We start from the raw sequence: 15,663 nt of genomic DNA, 5'->3' as shown, positions 1-15,663 counted from the left end.
CTCATAGGTGAGTATATCGCGACAGACCCACGGCGAATAGACCAAACTTCTTGACGTGGCAAGGGAGTCTCGACATAATTTTTGCGCGAGCTAGCAACGTTAGGTATGGCCGGTAGGTACTATGGTTCATAGTGTACACGCGGTTCATTGGCTACCACCCTACCCTACGGCCCATGGGGGGTTATGATCAAGACTGTTGGATGTTTTGCTTATTCGTGCATGATTTTGAAAATCTATATCATTGTCTCAAATATGGGTTTAATTAGAATTTTCGCTAGGATTGTGGTAAGGAGGATAGGTGTACTTACCGTCATAGATAAAAGTAAAACCTAACGTAGTCAAAAGGGAAGTCCTGTCTAACAACTATATAGGTACTTGAATTCAAGTTTAGGGTACTTACCTAAAAAAAAAATAAGCATTCTCTGACAAGAGGATAAAATAAAACACATTGTTTAGAGAATCAGTATTCTTTTTACACAGCTTTATTAAACCTAAACCTTACAACTGACGCCGTTATACTTAAAATATAATACGAATCTGACTCTTTTGCTAAGCTATAATTATGTTCAATAAAAATTTCTATCTGAGAGATATATCGCTTCCCCAATTTATAAAATGAATACTACTATAACACATGAGTGCTCTTGCCACTAAACTTGGAATTTTATAACTTATATCTATCTAATATTAATATTCAAATATTACACGAGGGCAATAATAATTCCATTTATCCTGGCACTGAGGAACATAAAGCTCAGGCTGCCAATTATTACATTAATGAGAATGTTATCACACATTTACTTTCGAAAGAATACAAAATGATTCTTATTCGCTTGGCGTATTTACAAATTTTAAACCATACCAATAAAAGAATTAGACTCTCCACTACATCAGCGTAAGATAGTGTTAAAATAATATAATTGAATAATTGTGATAAATAAATCAATAGTGTATTAACGATACCACTAGTACCATTATCTGTACATGAATAAAACAGTCCCGCACAGAAACTTATAGCTAAAACATTGCAACATTATAAAAAAGTAATCTAATATAAACTATTTATTTAAAATTAATGTTCGCCGTCCGTTACGCAGACTGATATACAAAGTAGAAAAAATATACATGTCACCACGTGTACAACAACAGATTTCGATAATGTTAGGTGCGTTTGGGCGGCAGTGACGGCATGTGACGTCACCGGGGGCCGGCGGCCGCTAATGTCCGGTAAATAAAGGCTGTAGGACCGTGCCAGTGATTCGCATCGTATTGCTGCATTAGTTTCAAAGCCGCTTGCAGACTCGATGTGTAATCTGAAAGGAGAAGAAATTTATTGAAGAAAGGATAACTTAGAACCTGAAGATTATTTTGACTGCTGGAAAGAGACATAATTTCAACAGTGACAAGTGAAATAAACCTAGTTTCGAGAAGTCACCAGAAAGTATTAGGCTTCTAAAGATAGGAGTCTAAGCTGAAATGACGCGTCCCGCAACCATGTTTGGTAGCGCCATTTCATCATAGACCAACTAAAATACATTATATTATTTCATTTACAACACAAAACGACTGTAATTACTTTTTCTTCACAATCTGATATTCTTTAGTGTTTCTTTGGCTGACCTTAGCTAGTGAGTAGCGCGATGTTGATCTCCTTGACCATCTTGACGCGGTGCAGCATCTTGGCGAGCGCCTGTCGGCTGAGCGCCTGCGTGGAGTACCACACGGGCGAGTCGGGCACGCACGACCGCTCCGGCTGCAGGTAGAACACGTCGTTGCGGGTCCGCACCGACTCGGGACTGTTGGACAACACGCTACACTGTTAGTGGTAGAGAGTGGACGGTTGGGATGCCCTACTTAGGTCTACTGAGTGCACCTATGTACATAGCTATATCGTTTTGTGTTAGCTCTGTATTTTTGCACAAGTTAAGTTTACCTTCCTTCTCCATGTGAGAGGAGGCCTGTGTCCAGCAGTGTGAAGATAAAAAGGCTGTAACTTTAAGTTTACACCTATACGCCATCTTACATACATATCATCTTAGTCCATTTTTAATGCTAGTTGATTATGTCGTTAATGTACAGACCTAGTCGTCACTTGGATGGATGGTAAAGCGCAGGGCTAAGACAAAATGGATACTAACTCCCTCACAATAGGTGCACTCCAACCGTCTTACCAACTTCCCTGGACCGTATATCTAGAATAAACACGCCTCGATGGATGTTTCGGAAGGCACATTAAATAAGGATCCTTTCAGATACTTGTTTTGTGTTGCCATGGTAACTGGGTTGGGAAGACAGTCGTTCTATATACTCAATTGCATTGGATAAATAATCAGTAGAGTCAGATGCACAATCTTTCACAAATCTGCTACAAATAAGAAGTTGACATACCATTTGGAAATATAGAATTCATATAGTTTCACAGGACACCTCAGTGGGTTCTCCTCGTTTTCTTGTTGTTCATATACTTTCTTCTTTCTTGAATTTGCTTCTGCAATAAAATAACAGTTTGGGATTACTGTAGGAACTTACATATGCACCTAAATAATTTATCATAAAAAACAACAATAAAATTACACATTTGGGGTCAATTAATTTGTAGAATGTTTCCTACTGTAGTACCTGTAGATAGACATCCTATGCACCCAAATGTCTTATTAATAACACAGTAGAAACTGCAGGAATCTTTATTTTTTAATTTTTGTAGTGAAAAGAAAAGTGTCAGATTCGTAACACTTACCTAACGCAGATTGTGGAGGATAAAACCTTAGCAGAACATTCCTAGAGCCGGGTATTTTGGCCTGGCCCGGCTGGTTGGGATTCCTCTTCCAATGTTTCATTATGTGAGAGAATGATAGCTGCATATGCTCTTCTACCGTCTGGAAGTTTAAAACATATTTTATGAACATTTATTCACATTTCAGGTGCTGCAATAGCTAACCTAAGGTACTTAGAATAACCAGTTTATATGTTCAATGGACTCAAATAACGGGGGATTTGCATTTATATAACGTTAGGTGTGTATTGAGTGTGTAATGGATTTTTAATATCTTGACTTAGGTACATGAAATTGTGGAGTGCACAAACATTGTGTTGATACTCGATAGTAGTTACAGCCAACGGCCTATAAGCTAAGAGCCTGGACTTATATCTAAAAAGCTTTCGTTCGACGGTTGGGTCAAGCGTTTGATGCGGAAAGCTGTTTTTCTAGGCACGGCATGCATCGACAGGATGATTCTCTCTATGCAGCCCTGACTACCAGTAGTACCGGTACGTTGTAATGTACAACACTATGTACTGTACGGGGCACATGGTATACGTACGACGAGGTTGAAGTGCTTGGTGTTGAAGAACATGAGCGTGGAGAGCAGCACGTGCGGCGAGTGCGCGCCCAGCTGCTTGCTCTCCCACAGGTGCTCCTCCTCCACGCGCGTCACTATGTACTCTGTGGAGATATACACATGTTAGATACGTGATACTACTTCAAAATAATAATAACGGGACCTAGCAGATTGCGGGCCATGACGACTGTTCTCACACAAGGAGATCAGCCAGCTGCACAAGACATATTATAGTGCACAAGCATTTGGGAACACACACATGGGGAAACACAGTTGCGCTCACTATTCCTTCACTCTCATAGCACGGCGGGACGGAATTCAGACACGACCGGAGAGGAATCGGACGCATTGACGTGCTCTTCGATGAAAATAGCAAAAAAAAATCGTCTTAACCAATTTTCAGCCACGGCGGCTGATCTCAAAAGGGAAACAAAAATTATAAGAACTTATCCTGAATATGTAAAATTAAGTACATAAAATAATACTTACGTGAGTCATTATATAAAACTGAGAACTTCCTCGCGACCTCGTCCAAGCAGTCGGTGAATTTCTCGTAATATGGGTCCGTAAATATATTGTCTATCCTACCGTTTTCAAACAGATATTGCTGTATACCTGAAACCAAACATTAAATTCTATGCCTTCAATAATGCTATCATTTTTGGTTAATCAATTACTGTTTTTTTTATTATGCTATAAGATGAAATTCTCTAAATTAGCTATTGCATAGCAATTTATTATTGCTATATTTAAAACTTTTAATCATCATCATCAAAGTCCGCCCCCCATAGATTGAGGATCGTGAACATCATTAAACTTTTAATAAACACAGAAAATAATAACCGAAGCTAATTTTGACAACTATTTCTGTGAGAAAAATCAACCATATAAAGATTTAAGGTTAATTATGAATGGCTAAATACGGCTGTTAAGAATTTACTTTAATAAACTCACCTAAAACCAAATAATAAATAGTATCGGGGGCGTATTCGCTGCCGTTAGGTTTCCTCACTTCCTTGACGAACAAACAGAGCGAGTAGTTAAGTTCATCCGCAGTTAGTTGTAATATCTCCGACTTGAACGGTTTCCGTCGTATCGAACTCTTTTCGATTTCCGCGTTCTTCGTCATCACCCACTGCTTCCACGCGTTCACGCCGAAAGTGTACTAGAAATGTAAAGGTAATGATTAGTTCAAGGTTGAAATAAGTGATAAAAGTGCATTTTCAGAGATTAAATAGTCATGTCAAAGCACATGTGTTGGCAATTGACGGCAGTTTCATCAACATTTTAGAAATATTCGTGCTTTTGTTCTTGTTTGCAAGACCGAGTAGATTAAACGAACTCAATATGTAAACCGAATCATGCGGTTTATCGTGCAGCACGACTAAGGAGCATTGAAAGGGTGTATTGTAAGCTGGCGGGCCGTTTGCGAGATGTCCGCGAACTGCACGAGTGCATTTTTGTTCTCGCCTTGTTTGAGTTTGCGCTAAAGGGAGCAGCGCGGGGTGACAGAGCACTACATGCAGTATACCTTGAGACACATGTTGGCGTCAGGCTTCTCGGCGGGCTCGCGCGGCGGGTCGGGCAGCGGCGCGGGCGGCGGCTCGGCGCGGCGGCGCTTGGAGGCGCGGGCCGGGCGGGCGGCGGGGAGCGGCGCGGGGGCTCGCTTGCGCGGCGCGGCGGACGCGCGCAGGGCGGCCACGGCGCGCTGCTGCTCCAGCACCATCATGTGGTGGTGGTGCAAGTTCTCGCCTTCCAGACCTGACAAATGAGACACAAGTTATGACATAACTTTCGTCATCTCTGTTCAAGTTACCACTAAACCAAGGCCTCCGCTAAGCTATACACCGGGACCCAGGGCATTTTTTATATCCATAAAAATTGAAATAAATATTTAGAATTTTTTGAATATTTTCTTTCGACGATAAAATTAAACTTAGATCCCACCATTTCGATTTATAAACATTTTTAAAGTTTCACACTGTATAACTTACGCAAGCATGAGACATTCAACAAGGTGCAACAAGTAGTTCCCACAAGACACAAATGAATTCACAAGCATAACCAAATAAACATAATACACAGTGACTCACCAGGCATACCGGGATGTGAGCTAGGAGTGATAGTATTCGCCGTCATAGCTGACTCCAGATCCACCGGCTGGTCTTCATATTCCGTGGCCATCTTCAGTGCCATCTGTAGCATGTCCTCCCCGAAGGCATTGTTGCCGTCTATACCGGCCACTGGGCTGAAGGTCTCCTCTGTAAAAAACGAAATTTTTTAAAGGAATTGGTGTTAAAAATTTGTCACGTTGTATACCTACGTTAAAAATACCTAGAGGTATGAATTGAAAAAATTTGCTGCATTATGTATGGGAATTGTGTTGATAATGTATTCCTGCATTATTTCGGTTGAACCTATGACAAGTTTATCTGATGAATCTAAAGGTGACGGATCCATTCGAGTCTCGATTTTTTTATATCGTTTGCCACGGCTTGGCAAGCGTGTAAACGTACCATAAACGTTCCATGAGAAATTCGAATTACCAGCTTTAAAAAAAAATGGGTTAGTACACTTTAAGACAGATAAACTTGTCTGACCAGCGTAAGACTGACTTAAAAGTAACAAATGAAAATATGCGACCGAAACATGTCTCGTTCCCATAAATTGACTTTATAAAGGGCGACAGCGACACGCTTGTTTTTGAATTCACGAAGTAGCATTAATAATGTTTTTTATTTGTGTACTTGAAATGAAAGTATTGGCGAGACGCTTCAATATCGCGTGTCAACACCGTTCTGTCTAACATCGATGCTTATCACGATACCGAAAGTTCTTTCAAATTGGACGAATTCGAATTGATTCAGTCATTGAAGACTGCGGTGTGACAACAGTCACTGCGTTTATGCTTCAGAGTACGGCGACGATTATGCGTGTTTTCATACAAAAAGCTCTACCGTGGAAACCGTACGACTTGTAGAGCGGTTGCGCCACCACCGGGCCATAAACGCGATAAGTCTGTAAATAAGTCACAAGCTCCTCTCAATATCCCTACACAAGTTCTGTTATAATCATAACGACATCAACTCATATTGACGTAGAATTTATATACACGTTTGTTTACATACCATTCTCCTCATCCGTATCAGAATCGCTTTGATCCTTCTTCTTATCCCCGGCCACCATTTCTGCCATCATCAGCAATTCAGCTTCAAACGGATCCGTGGGCATCTTATCATGAATTTTATTGATTTCCTTCATGATGCCTTTAGCCGAATTCCTAGTCGTAGGTATGAAGACCGGCGTAGGTATAGGTATGGGGATAGGTACGGGTACTGGGAAGGGTAACGACCACATCGCGCAGGGTACAGGAACATAAATAGGGACGGGAACAGGGATAAGTACTCGTCGTTCTAAACTAGGGTCTGTTTGGCATTCCTTCGTGCAGGGGTGAGGTCGACAGGAGACGCCTTTGGAAACCATCATGGGTTTGGACATGGTTGCCTTGTTTGCTACTTCTCTTGGAGGTAAAGTTTTGACGATAACGTGGTTGTATATTTTTGGGGGAGGTGGAGGAGGGGGCGTTGGGGGTTTAGGGGGAGGTGGAGGTGTTTTGGGGGCGGCTGGGGGCTCGGGTTCGGGGGTAGGTTGTACTTGTAAGCGCTTGGACTTCTGCCGCGTCATGGAAGGCATGAGAGGCGGTGGCGCGGCTAGGGACTGTACGCTTGATATCACTGGCATGCCACCTGCGCGTTGCTGCTGGCCTTTCGCCGCCGCTGAAAAACAGAAGAAAAGTAAACTTATAATATGGTATATGCATAAAAATATATATAAATATTTTCTGTCGATAATCTCTAAAACGGCTGCAGCTATTTTGCGGCGAATATAGGCCTATTTGAAACATACTTTTTTAATGGTGTTGTATTTATCTTGTGTTGTAGTGATACATGTTTTATCTATCCTTACCATTATTTTTAGCTGCCCCAGGGTATGTCCGCCGCGGCGCCCCAGTAGGAACAGCTTTCTGCTGGTCGATGGACTCGCCCGGCAGTAAGGGAGGTGCGTGTTTTGAGTATTGACCCTGTATTGTAATAAGAGCTTTAAATACATAATTTTGTAAAAATGAATGATTATGTCATCAGAGTTATTTATTTATACATTATTTATTTTTATTAAATATTATTTTAATTAAATTGTAATATTGGGTATATGTAATTTGTTAACAAAATTATAATTGACTACATTTGTACCAAAATATATTTATAAATAAAGTTTGGATGTTTGAAATGTTGATTACTAGAAAAAACTACTGAGTCGATTTTGATGAAATATTTAGGCTACTTTACATCAAGCTGCGAGAAGTAATGAAACAGTGTCTTGGGTGAAACTGTTGCAAAGTGCTAATCAATAATTCAATATAAGTTAGTACATACTATAATTAACTTGTTTGCATTCTCGTTTTACAAACTTTGTAATTTGATTCAAAAGTGTAATAAGATAGTAATCTCACCTGGAATGTCATGACACACTGGTAGGAGCAGAAATTCCTCACTGTTGCATCGGACATCGTCAAATGGTATTGCGCCAACGACGACCGTTTGCACATATCACATTTTGTTCTGAAAATATATAAAATTGCATTAGACTTTGTCATAGTCTTATAAGTTTGCTTACAGTGCAAATAGACGGTACTTTTTTCCGAAAATTATTACGCTTTTTCTAAAGCACACAAATAGTTTTTTTGAGTGAACTCTGCTGACAGTAAATGTGGCGGGACAAAGAGTCGCTTACTTTTACCTGAATCATTAAAGATATGAATGATGGTTGAGAATACTTAATTCAGTAAACTAGAAAAATAAAAGCCAACTTCAACTAACCTTCTGGAAGACACAGCATTAACAGAAACCTGGTAGAGATTCAAGCAGTTGAGCGAGCACATCATGATAGCCTGTCCATTGGGCTGCACTTTCCTTATCATATCGAAGTTATACTTCTTGACTTTACACCAGTTACACGGAACTATATGCCTTGAGTTGCTTATGTACACATTCATACAGGACTTTGAACAGAAACAGTGGGCGTTTGCACCTTCATAGATTGTAAAGCATTTACTTTGTTTGCGTTCGAAGTATTTTTTGCACCAGCGGCATTGGTCTGTGAAAGAAAATATATTTTTTATTTTTGTGATAAAGTTTTAGGAACATATTCTACAAAAGGGGATAAAGACCAGATTATGTTATTGCAAGACAAGACCTACGTATGTAAGAAATAACGCAAAAAAAAAAACTGGTCTAAGCTGAGTATAAGATTATTTCACTGGATAATTTTGTGAAACTTCCGACGACGTAAAAAGCATAAATTGAGAAAATAATTAATAGCTCATTTAAAACTCCAACTTACCAGGAAAAATATTGTTGACGAACTTAAACGCCGCAAAGCAAGGATCAGAACACAACCTTTGCGACGCATCCTCACTAACTTCGACTTCGATAGCCGTCGCCTTTTCTAACGAGCATACTGCACACTTCGCCCACACCGGCTGAGGTATCGGGTTTTTACTCATCTGGTCGAACTTCTCCATACAAGCTTGAGAACAAAAGTCTTTAAACTGCCCTTTATCACCAACAGGAGCCAGAAAACCTTGGTGCCCAACAGATATATCCCTCTGACAATAACAACATATCTTCAGGCCTTTCTTAAATTCCTCTAAACACGCCCAATTGCAAAACTGACGAATATCAAAGCCGAATCTTACGCAATATTTTCCTAAACTAGTGTGTTGTACAGCATTCTTACAATTCGCGCATCTCGCGCCGATTTTGTTCTGATATCTGCCTAAACACATTCCATCACAGAAGTCCATGGTTTCCCACGTCAGTATTTTCTCGTCTGAAGCAAGTACAAGCGAACATTGGTTACATTTCCGTATAAAAGTCCGTTCTCTCTCTTCTCTCGCGGCTTGCACCATTGCGGGAGTCTTCGCCTGTATTTTGTAAGCTTCGTCTAAATATTTATCCGTGGCATTGCTAATAACTTTTAATTTCAATAATGGAGGATTTTGCGGTTGTGTGGGCTGTTGTTTTCTGGGCATTCGCTTCTTTTTGATCAAGTACCTACCATTTTCTAAGCCATTTAAACTCTTTATACACGAATTTTCGCAAACAAAGCGTACCTCCCCATACCTGGCCAATGAGTAAGCGCATTTTTTATGCTCGTCACAAACGAAACATACAGCTTCCTTAGCATTCATCAATTCGTCGACGATGATTCTTCGTCTCTTGAAGACGTACTTTTCCGCTTCATCGGCCATCATGCTGTTGAGGCAGGTCATGGAGCAGTAGTTGGTATCTTCTCCATCGTAATTGTAGTAGAAATAGCAGATTTTTTTTTCTTCACACTCTGAGCATGTCAGGGTTTTGGGTGGTATTTCTTCTATTAAATATTTTTTGTGCGTGATTGTGTACTGTCCCGGGTGAGCTGTTTGGAAGTCCTTGACGCAGGTTTCGCTGCAGATGTAAGACATTTCGTTTTCCTTCATGGAGACGCGGTAGGTGCAGGGCTGGTCTTCTTTGTTACACTGAGCGCACGTGCTATCGAAGGAACTGATCTCTTGTATAATGTGCGTCACATTTTCGTCGGCTTCAACCGAGTCGTCGTGTTCATTTTCATTTTCTTTGTCTGAAAAATTTAAAGGTATGTTAAATTGAAGAAATCTTTGCAGACACAGATATAGATTCTATAGTAGGTATTAGATAGTGGAAACATTAGAGACAAAATTACTTTCGTATTTCCTATATTATTCTTAGTTTGAGGACTACTGTCGTCATACCCTTACCTCCACCATTTTCCTGCGAGGCATCCTCATGAGCGACATCCGTCTCGGCATGCTCTTCCTCAGGCACCTCACAGTTAGCTTGCTCCTCGGTACTGACTTCCGCATCAGGTTCCTTCTCCTCTTTAGGTATAGCCGCCTCTGCTGCTGATGCTGCTTCTGTGAAAATTCAATGTGTAGTCATTATAATAATCATCTCAGCCTTCAGACAAACGTAACTATACCAGTTTCTGACAGGACCACCTTTTGTCTGTGTAAAGAGCTGTTTTTGAGGACAGAGTAAACAATTTTATGATATTAAATATTTTACAAATAGCTGCCCTAGAGTCCACAAAGCAAAGATACAAATCATCAAGTGATTTATCCCCCTATACTACACCATTCTCCAGATAAGTACTAGAATAATACTGCCTAGTGTCTTAGTTTTTTGTTATACTGCCATTGTCTAGGTTTTTTAAGGCATTTATCAGAACCTATATACAGTAGGTATATAGTTTGTGACTATGTGTTAGCACCTGTAAGAATATAAACTACCTTCAGCCAGTTTCCTCTTCTCAGCTAAAGCCTTCTCTGCTTCAGCCTTGTCAGCCTCAGATATCTCCCTCTCAATGTCCGGCAGGAGGCACACTTCCTCATCAGCACCGGGCTCTTCCTCCAATTCTGTTACTCCACTCTCGTCTATAGGGTGATCTGTAATGTAGATAATTGGGGAGTTAAAAATGCTACTGATTTGATTTGTTGCATAATTTAGATAGAAATAAGTAATGGAATGAAATCTATGACCTAAACATGTTTTTGCAAATTAGTGAATTGGGATTAGGAAACTTTTTTAAGCATGGAGATAAAAAATACCTCATCTATTCCATCTACAACATACTTACATATCAAGCATGTCAGTTGAGTTCTTTTACTGTAGAAATTCATCAAACAAATTGATATGTATAAGAATGTCAATAGCTTTATGACTTAATGTATGAAATTCGTAGAATCAGCTTACAATAGAGTGCTTTAACTTCAATGAAATAAAAGTAAAATGTTAAATATTACCTGCATGATGTTCATCATCATCATCATGCACATCACCCTCAGCATGATGATCATCACCGTCAGCGTTGTGATCATCATCGTCATCATCCAAGTTGACTGTTACTGACATATCTGACTTCTCCCCCGTTTCGTTCACTTGACTAGAGTCTGTTGTGTCTTTTAGAAGGGCATCGAAAGGATCTAAAGCCTGGAAATAAAAGTAATTTGATAAAAATCAAATCATTTTTGTTATTTTGAACCTTATAATTTAATATGTAAGGCTTAAGTTACATTTACATTTAAGAATTATTTTTGTATGCATTTAAGCATAGATAAAATAGTAATTTCCATAATCATTTACTGAATTCAAGGTAATCAATTCTTTTATTACCTGTGTATGATCCTCTTGACTTTCATCAACTGAAACATGAGGTGCAGTCTCAAACTCAGGCTTTCCCACCTCATCATTGTCCTTTTTATCTTCACTATCAATTATTTCTACTTTATCATCATCATTATTGATCTTTTCTAACTTTTGTTCCTTGTCTAAAACCTCAACTTTGTCATTATCATCATCAATTTTTATGGTATCTGCTTTCTCAGAACCCTCATCAACTTTTACAGTACTTTCATCAACTTTTGCAGTATCTTCATCAATTTTTACACTAGCATTGTCAATAGCTGCCTCTTGACTACTTTCTTGGCTGACTTCCGTTGTTTCCTGGCTGACTTCCGTTGTTTCTTGACTAACTTCAGTTGTTTCCTGGCTGACCTCAGTTGTTTCTTGGCTGTTTTCTGGTTTATCTTGGGTGGCTTCCGCCTCGCTAATATCTTGACTGGTAGATTCTTGACTGGGTACATCTGGGGAGGTTGATTCTGTTGGTAACTCATCTTTTAATTTATCCTCCTCTGTATTTGTTTCACTGTCTTGTGATTCTTCTATTTTATCAGCTATGTCTGCTGTAATTAAGAAAATATGTGTTTAAGTTGATGGAAAAGCTATATTCTAATTTGTTTTGTAAGTATGGACTGTTTCATAGTCAAATGTGAAATTGAAATCTAGGAACAGATTGAAAAGACTAACTTGTTAGGAAAAAACATAATAGTGTTTACATTTTAGAGATTTTAGTTACCATGTATAAACATTTTATATTGCATTATCATGAAAATCAACTTGATTTCAATGATAATAACACTACTGATAGGTCCTTGCATTCTTTAATAATGCATATAAATAACTTGTTATGTCTAGTAACAACACTTAAAATACTGAAGAAATATTGTAATTTAAATACCATAATGATATGTAATGAGGTAGAACTGTAGACATAATATAGACATAGTTTTCTTACAAAGTTACATGGGGAAGTCCCAAGATAAAATCACCAAAACAATGTAGTTTTTTCACTGTGAAAAAATATTGACATAAAGCTAAGAGGTCAGATAAGCAGTCAGACTGGTAATTTAATGTTATTTGGTTAGCTATAGTAATAAAACCAGTTTAGACTGGCACTTTGTTCAAATATCATTGCAGTTTACTATGAGAATTCTAGTTTGGATAAAAAAACAACATTGCTGTTTAATTTTTATTTTTATTTGAAGAAGAAGAAGTAAACTTAAGGTTTGTTGTTGAGAATGAATTATTAAATGGTTAATGATTTATGCAAAGATTGTTACTTGTGAATTAAATTAGATAGAAAATAATTATGTCAGGAGGCAAGCTATACCAGCCAATAATAATTGGGGTAAAGGCAGAGGTTTGATGTTGTGATGAATTACATGTACAAAATATGTAAACATTGAATAAAAACAGTTTGTTGTAAGAGACAAAAAAGGGAGTAGAAATAAAGATAGTAAACACTAATAGCTGGACAAAAAAAGCTCCATTTCTCAGAACCTTAATATTACTAAAAACATTAAAATATGATAAAAAGCACTTGAACTTACCATCATCCTTTACATCCTCTTGGCTCTCAGCATCAGTAGTATCTGTCACATCCTTCTTACAGTCACCAATATCACTTTTAACACTACTACTGTCCTCAGTAGTCACATCATGGTCTACATGGTTCTGTAACTCACTGTCACCTTCACCAACTGGTTCTGTCACACTTTTCGTTACATCACTGTCAATTTTCACATCACTAGTCGAGTCTTTCGCTTCACTGACGTCGGCACCAGCGTCTCCACTCCCTGACACCTCGCCAGCCTCAGCAACATCAGGTTTTTCAACTGCCGCATTGTCACCAGACCCCTGGCTTACGTCTTCACTTGGTTTCTCTGGCAAACTCTCTTTTTCATCCATTTTTCCAATCCAATTGGAAATATATCGTCAAATTAACCTCCAAAGGTCATCTGAAATCATCGTAATGCAAAATGAGGGCACTAAACCAGAATTCTCAGTCAATAATAATCGCCGCACCCGGCAGAATAGTTTTTAGGTTATGATGCTATACGGGACAAGCTCAAGCATACAAAATAATATTAGTAAAATATTACTTCAAGTTACAAGTAAGCACAACACGTACTACTATAACAAAATGTTGTTCTAGGAGATTAATTATCGAGACAAGAGCAGTAATACATGCTATATGACTGATATGACGCCAATCATTAGGCAAGCCACACGTCCCGCGCTTATTTCGACTTGGAATACAGAACAGTAGAAATTACCATTAGGTAAGGTAATAAGCTACATGTAAAGTACATGAAAAAAAAGACATAAGCATCACAGCGGCTACACTGTAATATGTGTAAAATTAATTGATATTACTTCAATCAACTACAACAAGGCTGTCAGGGAAGTTTCTTTGTACAGAAAAATGAAAGGTCATTCGGGTGCTAGTAAATTAAAACAGACAACATATGAATGGCAAGAAAATATTGAATCATACTTAGATATACATAATTCAATAGAATAAATTTAAACGACTTACTTATTAAAAAATCGTTCACAATTCACGTAAAAGCACAACAAACGGCCACCATTTTGGAATCAACTTGCCCCTGCCAAATTGTTGCGGAAATGCATTAACTGTCAGAGTGAGCCCTAATAAAATATCTCATCGTCAGTTATACAATTGCTTCAATAATTCAATTTTATAAATTAATTGTTGCTTTTCAAAATTAGATACTGAAATTATAATCTAAGAAAACGTCTAAACATGTTAATAAGTAATTTAACCATAATTACGTTTGTATTGTTATATTGGTACAAGGTGACGCTTACTTTAGTGATGGGATATGGGACCACGGTGTTTATCGTTGTTTTGTTTTTTACTTTTTCTCGAATCACAGTACGGCAAGTTAGCATTTGTTTTACCCCTTACGTCATCAATATTCCATGTTCAAAATAATAACGTTTTTTGTTTAACTTATAAAGATTTTCATATTCATGAATACAATCTTTCATAAGAAAACAATTTTTAGCTTTGTTTCGATGGGACTAAAAGATACAGAACAATGTAGAATTGAGTGGTTTTGTCATGATCATTGATCATACTTGGAAATCACCATATTAAATGAATAATAATAATGATCAAGCAGGTTGTGGTAGTTATTTTGGTGAACCGATCGATATCGACAAAACTTCGGCACGAAACTAACACTATCATGAAATCGAGGCCCATTAAGGCCCTTGACGACTAGCAAACTGAAATGGCCAAATCTCCTAAATCTATATAAACGCACAGACTAATGAAATGTATAGTACTTATAAAAATTCTTGAAATAAATACTGAGAATCATCAATTTGCAGCTTGCTTTCTACAAGTTATAAAACCCTGACTTAATAACCAACAACAAATCGTAGAATCGTGATCAAATTACAACACTATTATTCTAACAATGGTTTCTTTATAGGAACAGGCCAGGCTCAGACAGGCCGTACTTAATACACTGAACCACTAAAGCTGTTGAATAGCTTCACCTGCAGTAAGTGCTGCCCCTGCTGGGTGATCTATATCTACTGTTTGTTGCCTATTTGACCAGTATATGGAAGGGCCATGTATCGTATGCCTGGTGCAGAGTATGTGAAGTCTTAGGGTGTCACATCGCGAATTATAAGACCTCTGGATTTAACGTTAGGTAAAAAAGCCATAATGTGAATGTCTACCTTTCTAGGGAATCGAACCCGAACCAAATAATGGTCTCTGCACACAGCGGGCGCGGCGTGGTGGGACGGGACGGCGACGCGACACTGAGCAGTTGTAATGTACTAGATATTACGGAGGCCGCCACACACAGCCGTCCCGCTCGGCGCGACGTGACGCGACGATCTAGTACATTGTGTCGCGTCGCCGTCCCGTCCCGCCGCGCCGCGCCCACTGTGTTCAGAGACCATAAAGTTACATGATCGTAGTCACTTTGTAGATTGAGCAAGAAAAAACTGAACGCGTCTAAATTTGACAGCTAATTCTGGGTCTGTTCAGTTCTCAGTTACAACTTCCATAATTTGAAGAATAAATT

The 15,663-nt window shown here is 38.7% G+C and overlaps 1 protein-coding gene across 2 annotated transcripts; it reads right to left on the bottom strand.

Annotated features, from left to right (window-relative positions):
* Positions 1-448: 448 nt before the first annotated feature.
* On the bottom strand, positions 449-14,394 carry LOC110373717 (zinc finger MYM-type protein 3). 2 transcript variants are annotated; one of them, XM_049837825.2, is made up of 20 exons: positions 14,133-14,394; positions 13,144-13,551; positions 11,588-12,156; positions 11,218-11,404; positions 10,705-10,860; positions 10,174-10,329; positions 8,739-10,016; positions 8,216-8,492; positions 7,849-7,957; positions 7,305-7,419; positions 6,467-7,114; positions 5,432-5,599; positions 4,870-5,099; positions 4,293-4,503; positions 3,828-3,953; positions 3,321-3,442; positions 2,738-2,876; positions 2,389-2,488; positions 1,621-1,811; positions 449-1,313 (listed from the first exon to the last, which is right to left on the bottom strand). In XM_049837825.2, exons 2-19 carry the CDS (start codon positions 13,499-13,501, stop codon positions 1,622-1,624), a joined length of 5,139 nt encoding a protein of 1,712 aa, XP_049693782.2. In that variant the 5' UTR covers positions 13,502-13,551; positions 14,133-14,394; the 3' UTR covers positions 449-1,313; position 1,621. The 2 variants fall into 2 exon arrangements, with proteins under 2 accessions (XP_049693782.2, XP_049693783.2); XM_049837826.2 differs by having other exon boundaries at positions 1,621-1,796; positions 14,133-14,393.
* Positions 14,395-15,663: the final 1,269 nt, after the last annotated feature.

This window comes from Helicoverpa armigera, chromosome 23 (genome assembly GCF_030705265.1).
Source record: "Helicoverpa armigera isolate CAAS_96S chromosome 23, ASM3070526v1, whole genome shotgun sequence".
In the NCBI taxonomy this organism is placed as follows: Eukaryota; Metazoa; Arthropoda; class Insecta; order Lepidoptera; family Noctuidae; genus Helicoverpa; species Helicoverpa armigera.
Note: the sequence above shows the minus strand (reverse complement) of the source record. Positions and strands in the feature narration are given on the sequence as shown.